Source organism: Clupea harengus, chromosome 22, assembly GCF_900700415.2.
Source record: "Clupea harengus chromosome 22, Ch_v2.0.2, whole genome shotgun sequence".
NCBI classification, from domain to species: domain Eukaryota; kingdom Metazoa; phylum Chordata; class Actinopteri; order Clupeiformes; family Clupeidae; genus Clupea; species Clupea harengus.
The window spans coordinates 3363382-3373691 of NC_045173.1; the positions used below are offsets into that span (position 1 = coordinate 3363382).

The window sequence follows — 10310 nt, forward strand, 5'->3', positions numbered from 1 at the left end:
GCCGCAGTGCAACTGGGTGGGCAAGCAGGCCTAAGGAATGTCATGGTCAATGGAAATCAATCCAAACTTGAGGGGGTAATGAGAAGGAGGAGGGAAAAGAAGCTGCCTTTGATGTGAGTGAAAACCAATCCCAAGCCTTGGAGATACTGTGTCTGTCCACATATTTGATCCATACAGCGGCGAGGGAGGGAGTGTCGAAAGGCAGGCTGAGTGAGACACACACTGACAGAGAGAGAAAAGGACCCGTACGTTCCATCAGACCACGGCCCAGTGAGTGACAGATGGATTAAACATGACTACTCTTTTACATATTATTAGGGAGTGGGCAAATTTAATGGATGGTTAACAATAGCTAATAAAAACAGAAAACATATTTCAAACTGTGTGAAAAGTCTCATACCACATAGAATGAGCGTAAAAAAAAACATTTACATAATTTTTTTTTTTTTTTTTAAAGGGAGTAAAATCACTTTTAGAGTTCAACAGCCATCCCCTCACTGCACGAGATCTCAATCCTCTCGTTGCGCGTGATTAAGTACAACTCTTCACACATATGTGCTCACACTGGTCCTACACCTCCAGCTTAACTAAATGAAATCCAACTGATACTCTATCTAGCAGACTATCCCCACTGCATCCACAACAGCTTTGGTGAGGTTTTGGTGATTATCCGTGGCTTCTCACGTCCAGGCGTGGCAACAGCCCTCTGTGTTAGCTAGAGCGTCGGGTGCAGACACGGGCCTTCGGGAAGCAGCAGACGTTAGCGAAGGGGTTTTTCGCACCCTGAACAATGTATGTGATGAGTGCGCTCTCTGCACTCCGCAGGCAGGGCTGAGCTGCAGCCGCAGCCTGCTGGTTCTGAGAGGCAGCCGGCCATATCCAGACAGGGTGTCTTCCCCACACAAAACCCACCAAACAGGATTAGGGTAGGCAGCTGCTAGCGTGTCCACCGGCTCCTTTTTTTTTACATTGTCTGTCTTTTGGAAATTTGCAAACAGGACAGATGGAGAAGTAGGACTGTGATGACCAGAGGATCCACCACAGAATGCTTGTCTTTTTTGTCTTATTACACACAAGCAAAAAAGCTCTACGCTGCTCCTTTTCAGAGACGTGAGGGAGATGGTGTACGTGTAAGACGACGCGGCTTTGTGTCTGATTATTTACGTTCGCAATTTACCTCTACTACGACTGTATATAACCTGGAGGAGGGCACAGGAAAGGCCAGCATTTTTACCCCAATTGATTGCCTTAAAAACAAGTCACAACATGAGCCATAATAAGGGCTGCTTCGAAATGCTACTGAAGACTTGACCCCGAACCAGGGCGGGACAAATAAAAGAACACACTGCCAACACATTGGCCATATGAATGGGGGAAACACCTCTCTAGACGGAGGAAGGAGGGGAGAGGAGCAGAGAGAGCAAGAAGTATCAGCACTTGACTCACCGTTCTGGGCATGGGTGGTGAGAGTGAGCCGTTGTTCATGTACGAGTCGTTGTTCATGTTCATCATGATGTAGCCTGGATAGCCAGAGTATGGGTGCCCTTTGTTGTACATGTCTTGATGCTTGCCTAGAAATGGGGTTAACAATCCAGAGGCAATTGATTTCAAGCCAGACATACTGAGAGGTGTAGGGCAAAAGCTATAGACACTCAATATAACAATCCATCAATATCACTAAACTAAATAACCGTTTTCATTTAGACATTTTGGTCCAAAGGAACAATGCTAACACTAACTACACTAACTTCTGTAAAACTAGCATGGTGCTCGTTTGTAGATCTCAAACCAAATGGTGAAACATCAGAAACAACACACTAAGGCGGTTCCTATCGTGAGTTTGTTTTGAACTTTTCTGATAATGCCTGAGAAAAAGCTAGTTAAGTCGTATGATTATACTGAATTAATTTGACCTGCACTCTGTTTTACTACAGCCTTTTGTTCACCACCTTGTCTCGCTTCACGGGAGGAGGCCGGGGATAGTCAATGGGGACAATAGAGCCCCTACGTGCTAATTAGCCACAATTAAGGGCAACACAGACTTGTGTCAAAACATGAGACGCCCCCTCTGTTTGCTGTCGCCTGCCATGCGACTGGAACACACTCCTCCAGACCGAGAGCCCACCGGGCCCTCGCATGTGAATGGGACGCTCCGCGCGGCGCAGGAAGCTTCTCTCTATAGCAGAGATGACTGGAGGCGCCTTGATGGCACACAGACTGGTGAGGTGTTTGGAGTCTTGTTGAGAGGTGGGGGTATATATTCACAGAAGCCTGAGCACAAAAGGAGCCGACACACTTCACGTCGATGCTATTGTGCCCTGGCTGTGTGTCATCGGAGGGCTGTGGGGTGGATGGGTGGGTGGGTGGGCAGAGCACAGATCAAGTGAACGAACGCCATGGCAACATGTTGTCAGTGACAATAGTGGCTGAGTTCATGTGCAAAGGGGGCATGACGTGACGGGGGACAGGGCTGAGCCCGCTGGCTGACCCTGATGGCACGTGTCCTGACCTCTACTGTTAGTTTGGTTAGTCCAGGAACAGCCTAAATACTAACTCAGGCAAAGACTGATGGTTAGGTAATAATATTCTATTCAGCGTTACCACCTTATCGGTTCTAAATTAAATCCAGTTTTGAAGCAAAAAATGGAATATACATTTTAAAACACATATCAAATTGTGTTAATTTAATACAATAACCTATTAATACAATAACTCATGTGAAATGCCAATCCAGAATGTTCACTGTTTGAAATATTTTGTGAAGATTATTTCACATTTTCTATAATGAAAGAAAAAAAGCGGATTTCCTTGAACATTAATCATCCAGGACCTACAAAATCAGCATCAGTTAAAATAAAATACAGGCATACTCCCTCACCATCATCTGTATGGTCTCTGAGCTTTTCATGGTACGAGTCTTGGATTATCTGGGAGTGTCTACCTGCCTGTGAAGAAATAACATGAGAGAGAGAGAGATAGTAACCATTATGCAACTAAACATTGTTATTAGACAAATAAAGAAATAGCAGGATTCAGTAAGAGAAACACACTCACAGAGAGACAGAGATCATAAGGAGTTTGAGCATAATATGATCCAAATTACTACTATTTATTCATATTTCCCATCTAAATTACTACAAGCAACTTAATGTTCTCTGGAATATTATTTCAGGCCATATTCTTCCAGAAATGTTCTTTAAAAACGAATAGCACTGAAACCTTCCGAGTTTGCTGCCGGGCTTATTGCTGGGTTAACTATTCTTTGCGGAACACGGTGGTTCTGAAAGCCACCAAACCTAAAAACATAGCCACAACCCTCCACCCTCCTCCCCTCTCCCTCCAAACAGAATTGGTTAAAACAGACCCAGGGTTCAGCTCCCTTAGGGTGGCCTGCAGCAGAGTCAGGCAACTTCACTGGATTCCCAATTAACATTCAGCCCTTTATTTCATTATCCTCTGTGTCAGTGTGTGCAAGAGATGTGGAAGAGGACCATGTTTCATTAACACTGCTTAATGGCAAATTACACTACATATCTACCAGAGGGTTGGGTCCTGTTTTCCATCTGATCTCACCATAGCTGGTGCACTATACAAAATACAAAAACATTGAAAAATTTCAGAGGGATATGCTCTCGTTCACCAATGGCAGAAATTTGATCTGATTAAATTTTACAAACAACTGAAAGAGTGCAATGAAAGTGGTCTTAAGATCAATATGTTTTCATTCAACATGAAAATCGAATTTACTTCAAATTTAAGGACAAAATCATAGAATTTTCTATCGGCATGATTGTGAACATAAATCCAAGTGGATCTTAAGCACTTTCTAAACTCATCAGAAATGTGATATATATATAATGTTAAATGGACAATAATAAATATTTTCAAGCAGTAAAACATAAATAGCTGAAAACCACAATAAGCTTGTCTTGAAAAATGTTTTGTTTTGGCAGGCCTAATTCTAAGGCATCCAGCTATAATTTTTTTAAGGATGCACAGACCATTTATTTTCATTAATTAAAATCAGTGTTTTGCTTATACTTTAACACTAAAGCTAAAACACAACAATAACTTCCCATTCAATAAAACACTTATTCCTCCATAGTTGGCTACTGATGTGGTTCAGTGACAATGTAGTTTATTCATCGGTGACTATTGGAATGATTTATATGTAGGCTGCTGTATATTTATTATTTCAGTGCCTGGGCTAACCTTTTGGATGATTTCTATCAATATCAATATTATTATTAATAATGTTAATAATAGACAATTTTTTTTAACTAATTTATGCGTTTCCCTCCACCTTGTTGATTGTTGTTTCTCAGTTATTATTGTCATTATTAATTCTCCATGGAGACACACACCTGTGTCGCCAGATCCGTACATTTCACAGTCTGCATAAAACAAATCGATTGTTGAAGCCAAGAAAAGGCAACTTACATCATGATTGTTACTGTGTGGGCTTGTCTCCGTCTCATTGACTAAAGAGGACTTGATTTCATCCAAGTCCCCTTCTTCTTCCGAGTGGTTAATCTCTGCGAATATCTGTTCTTTCTGTGGGTCTCCTTCGTCTTTGAAGGGAATCATTTCGTCGGTGGCGCAGAGCTCCGGGTCCCCGCCGCCTCCTCCACCGGCTAACTGTGGCATTTTGATTTATTCAAGCACCCACACAGTTCGAATGGGGTTCAAAATCCCGAAACTGAAAGTTGAGAGATTCCAGAAAGAGGTAACAATCTATGCTTGAAGTCGAGCGTGATCACACGGCGTGCAAACACGCTGCTTATGTTTTGGCTAAAGCAACAGGAGTGCGGCTTGCTATGACGTTTGAATTGTATGTATTGTGGATTCTTCAAATTACTGAGTCCAAAATAAGAAAATGAAAGATGTTATCGCTACAAAGCGTATATTCTGTGTACACTCCGAGTGTGGCACACTCCTGTTTGGCTCTTTAAAAATGGCAAAAGTTAGACTTCAGACGTGCCTTATAAATAAGCGGAAGAAAACACTCTGAATTGCTCCCTTGACGGTCCCGTGGTAAAATTAAACAAAAACCGCATGAAGTGATGTCTCGTGTAGTTCCCGGTTCTCAACCTTGGTGCCAGTAGCTGTCCTCTTGTGAAAAGTGAAAAGAGAATACAACTAACTAAGATAAGAAAAACAAGAAAATAAACTCGAAAAACGTTGAATCACTACAAAGGTAACGAACTCACACGCGTGCTCTGTGTTTTAAATATAACTTGCCGAGTGGTCATTTCTACTTCTAAATTCGGAATACATCTCTGAAAGTGTTAAATTAACAGTAATAAAGCTATAAAAATTGTTAAGATATCGTATGCGAAGCGCTGCAGACCCGAGTTCCAAACTGGAGCGCCGCTCCACGAGTAATGCAGCGTCTGTAGATGTGTTTGTAAAGTAGCTTGCTCTCCTCCCCCTCCTCTCTCCGTTCTCTTCCTTGCAATGACTGTGAGCGTGAAGATGAAAGAGAAGCCGCCGCTGTGATTGACACCACACCGATTGACACTCCTGAGAGAGAGGGAGAGAGAGAGGGAGACAAATGGGTAGACAGGAAAGGGAGAGAGAGGCGGGGAGGCAGTGTCGAAGCTGACACCAATCTACAGACTCACTCTGCTGATGAAAATAGGAGAAGGTGGAAGTTTTCAGAGCTCCGCTACAACTTTGTATACGACACGTTGGGATAGACCGTCTGAATGTAGGTGTCCTGTGTGAGTAGCCTATGCGTGTTGAGGTCGCTTGCTATGATCAGTCACACGTGATCAATGAATTTCTTTGCGACAGTTTTTTTTTTTCAAGAACTCGCTATCTTAATAAACCCGCACTTGTGTAAGGCTATACAACTCCATCTTAAGAAAAGGCCTGTATAACAGAATGTTGAATAAAAATTAAAAAAGCAGCCCCTATATTCAAAAGTCGCGTTCGATTTGATTGCACCTGTTGTTGAGCCTAATGTATAATCAATTAGCTTTGTTTTTGAAAGGAATAGGTCATTCATTTTTTTTTTTTTTTTTACTTTAGGCCACTTCACCTCATATGGTGAATGGAATAGAAGGACGTGTTTGAGACTTGAGGTCTTGCCTGTGGCCTGAATTATTGTGGCTAAAATATATGTATTTCATTTCACATGTAAGCTTGAGGGTATACCTATGGAATTCATATTTTGAAATGCACTTTTTTTTAAGCGTAGCCTACCTTTTGTAGGCTAAATGTTTCCAGATTGTGATAGACAACATTCTTATAGATGGTTCATGTGCCCCCCCCCCCACCATTGTCTGAATATTTTTTTAATTAAAAAACATTACTGATTTGCACGGTTTTAGCAGTAGCCTATTGGAAAATAAATACACAGGCTAGGTCACAAACAATTCCGGCTGGGAATTACTTTGCACGTTTACAAAAAAGCTGATACTCAGCGTGTGTAATATTTTACAGTGTTTTTTTTTTAACTGTTACATCACTGCAAAATGTGTTAGTGCTTTCACACCAATGCCTCCTTCAGAATGCGACCACCACGAAGCTACGAATGACCCAGGTGTTTGAAATTGCTTTCAATTTAACAGCAAGAAGCAAACATTCGATGAAATAATACCGCAATATTTACAATGACCTTTTAAGTGTTCGAACAGTAATTGTAATTAAAACACTGTATACTTTAAACACGGTAGCCCACACTATACGTTCAGCATGTAGAAGAAGTAAATAAACACAAGGGTCTCCCTCAAGACGAAAATGTATGGTGAAAACAAAAAGGAAGAAAAACATGGGGGAGTGTGTTTCTGCGGCTAGCTGTGGAGAGATTGCGTGAGAATAACTTTGGAGTAGGAGGCAGATCTTTATAAAGCACGGAGGTGGGGTTAGCGGGAGGAGCCGCCACTGCCTTTGATCTTCGAGCGGCTGGTTCTTTCATCCCCGGTTTCCCCCCTCGCTCCCCTTCGCCTTTGTATGACTAAATTTGGTATGAGGATGGAGACGGGCCAACATTTCCACGTGTGCGTTCATCCCAGCTGAGAGGGAAAGCAAGGGTTCTCTTCCGGGTAAGGAGACAGCGAAAAAGATCAAAGGCTTTAGATTTGGATCCGAATGTGGATTCAAAAGAGCCGAGACTGGCCGCATTCCAGAGTGTAGCGGAAAGCCACACAGACACGGGCTACTCACACTTAACAGTCGTCACAAATTACACAAAATATACTTTCGCTCATTAATGAATAATCGAATCGATGGTCTCAGACAAAAAAAAATTAAGTTCTGAATAAATAACCTTTATTGTGTTTTAGCTATCAGAATTCTGTATATGCAAGGATCATCCACCAATTTATATGCTTTTCCCGTTTTTGATCGCCAAAAGTTCATAAGAAGGAAGCGTTTCCAATCTTTTTCATTTACTTTATCCGTATTAAACAATGACAATATCCCTTAGCCTACGAGCATTCACGTAGCACTAAGCACTCCCAATGTATGACTGAACGCAAAAAGCCCTTTGTAAATTTCAATGCAAATCTTGGATAGGTGAATTCAGTGTACTATGTTGTAGTTTTCAATTAATCAGAGCGTATAAATGGAGGACTTACATTTCACTGATGGAAATATTTTTTTTTGCTAGAGTCCATTCTTTAGACGTTATTCAGAATTATTTTAAAACATCTCAGCACCACCATAATCAGCAATTTTTCACGTTTACAGTAAAATATTGTTTTCCATCACCAAACAAAACAAGACGTAGTGAAGCTATTGTGGGGAAAGGATTCGTTGGCAACTGCCATGCTTGTTAATAGCACTGTCAGAGATAAATGTGGAATAAGTGTGAAACTTTAAAATGAGAAAAAGTATATTTTAAGAAAAGGAACATTTGCATTTCTGTTCTAATGAGTTCACAGTGGTGACCCCTCTGGATCTCACATGAAAAGGAAGCTTTCCTGCTGTGCTATGACCTGAATTTAGTTGTCTCTCACGCTCAGCTTCTGCATTTTACATGTTATATAACCTTGAAGGAGCAGAAATATATCTATACACGGCATAATTTATCATGGTATGTTTGAACTGCTAATCTGAGAATGGGAGATGGAATTCAATCTGGAGAGAGGGATTTCTTTTGCCTCTTCCGAGAGAAATGCACTTTTTTATTGATCATCGCTGAGATACAAACCATACTGAGTTGTTGCATTTATGTCATTAGGGTAACTGAATTCTAGGTCTGAGGTCTTTTTAGATGAATTCATACCATTGATTTTTTTGTTGTTGGAGTGAGTGTGCTAATCAAGTGTCTTCATCTTATAACCAATGCTGAGGCAATGCAGGACTAAACATAGTGCACCAATTACATTTATACCACGCGTGTGTGTGTGTGTGTGTGTGTGTGTGTGTGTGTGTGTGTGTGTGTGTGTGTGTGTGTGTGTGTGTGTGTGTGTGTGTGTGTGTGTTACCATATTCTGTTTAGGATTGGCATAGGCCACCGCTCAGATTCCACCTGCTGCTGTCCTGACAACTCCCGAGCTCTAAAATTATAGCTCCACCGCTCGCAGCCACAGCCAAATAAACGACAGGAAACAAACATCAAATTAAGATGAAAAGAGCATGCAGTTAAACTTTTGAAAAAAGGATGCCATTCATCAAACCTTCGAAAAAGACAGTGAGATTCAGACGAGGGGGGAGGTCCAAGATGAGAGATCATTTTCTCTGCCCTTTGATTGGAGGGAGACAGGTGATGTTAAGAGGAGAGGAAAGTGTCTTGGGGGGATGGTTTAGTGCGTAACACCACTTGCTTGCCTGCTCTGTGATCTGGTGATTTACTGCTGCACCGGCAGAGGCGAGACATGCTGTTATTAAATTCAAATGATCTTCCCTTCGCCAGGGGAGCGGACCAGTGGGGGAATCTGACAGGTCAGGCAGGTAGAGTTTTTGAAGCACATAATTTGTGAACAAAGCTTGTCTCAGCATCTTGGGCTCACATACACACACACACACACACACACACACACACACATACACACACACAGACAGTTTTTGTAACTTTGTAGTGCACATTCAGACAGGAAATGCACCCAATTCTCAATTCACATCATCAATGGGGCATTCAAAGTCACTTTTGACTCTCTATCATATATAGAAAAATATATTTAGCAAATACCTTTGTTTCAAAGCACCTCTTGTTATGATTATATCTCTGCGCCATGCAGTACAGAGGAAACGGCTTACTAATTCACATGAGGTAACGTTTCTACACTTGCTGAGCGCACGTCCAGAGCACCCAAAGCATGCCAATGTTTCTCTGCTGTTACAGCTCAAGATTAAAAGCCAGTTTAACATCGGCCTGACCCAGACCTTTGGTAAGCAGAAAACAATCAGTGTGGAGGACCTGTTGTGTACATACACACTCTCACAGGATTGTCCACGGTGTTCTCTTTGGAGCCGACATCGTTCCGGAGGTGCCCCGGATTTATAGCCTGCCTAACTTCTTATACTGACTTGACAGCAATGCTCATAACATAGAGAGTTTAGCTAAGGCAATACCTTAATGCAGAGAAATTATATGATTGGATGAAAAAGCCTATAATCCCATCTAGCTGTCATATTGGTAGCTGATCCTTTTGTCTTATACAGTTTGCTAAACAATATATTAAATAAGCACTCCCTGTTATTTTCCACCATCAAGAGGAATGCACATAAAATCCCAATTTTTTTTTTTTCATGAGGCATCCACACATGAAATCTTTACCTAATAGTGCATAGCAGTCATACTGTTGTGTACATAGTCAAATTCCTGAACAGCTATGAATGCAGTCACTATGCTCCTTGTGTGATAGGCAGCACTTTTGAATGAGCCCAGACGGTACGAGTGTGCCCTTGTAGCTGGTGTTCGGAGGAAGCGTGAGGAGAAAGTTCTGTAGTGGCCTGGTGCTCTTTCATCCTGTCGTGTTATTGGAGAAGGCATTGAGCCTGTGTCAGGGCCTGCTGGGGCTGGGGTCAGAGGTGACGGCTACCCTGCTGAGGGGTCATGAGGCCCCGTCCAGCCTGTAATCAAGCACACGGCTCACAGCCGCCCCTCCACACACCACCCCCTACCTCCTACCACTTCACCATTGCACCATCCCGCACATCAAACGAGCCCCGTCCCCAGAGCTATCAGCCCCTGTGTCCGATCATATCAACACCAAGTGGTAAACAGTAAACAGGCAGCTGTTTGTGTGAGGGTGAGGGAGGCTACTTGTGTCTGTGGGCACATGCATTTATGTCAGTGAGTCTGTGTGTGAGTATGTCTATACGTGTGTCTATACGTGTGTCAGGGAGAGAGAGGGAGT

General features: G+C 42.3%; 1 protein-coding gene across 10 annotated transcripts in view; it reads right to left on the reverse strand.

Annotated features, from left to right (window-relative positions):
- Window positions 1-5654, reverse strand: part of lef1 (lymphoid enhancer-binding factor 1) — a 39359-nt gene extending 33705 nt beyond the window's left edge. For 8 of the 10 annotated variants that reach the window (XM_031559780.2, XM_031559779.2, XM_031559777.2 and 5 more), the window contains exons 1-4: window positions 4441-5654; window positions 3539-3586; window positions 2879-2945; window positions 1447-1571 (exon numbers count right to left, since the gene is read on the reverse strand). In XM_031559780.2, coding sequence (XP_031415640.1) covers window positions 1447-1571; window positions 2879-2945; window positions 3539-3586; window positions 4441-4647 — 447 coding nt within the window. In that variant the 5' untranslated portion in view covers window positions 4648-5654. The remainder of the gene's footprint in view (window positions 1-1446; window positions 1572-2878; window positions 2946-3538; window positions 3587-4440) is intronic. The other 2 variants (XM_031559782.2, XM_031559786.2) reach the window with 1 other exon arrangement.
- Window positions 5655-10310: the final 4656 nt, after the last annotated feature.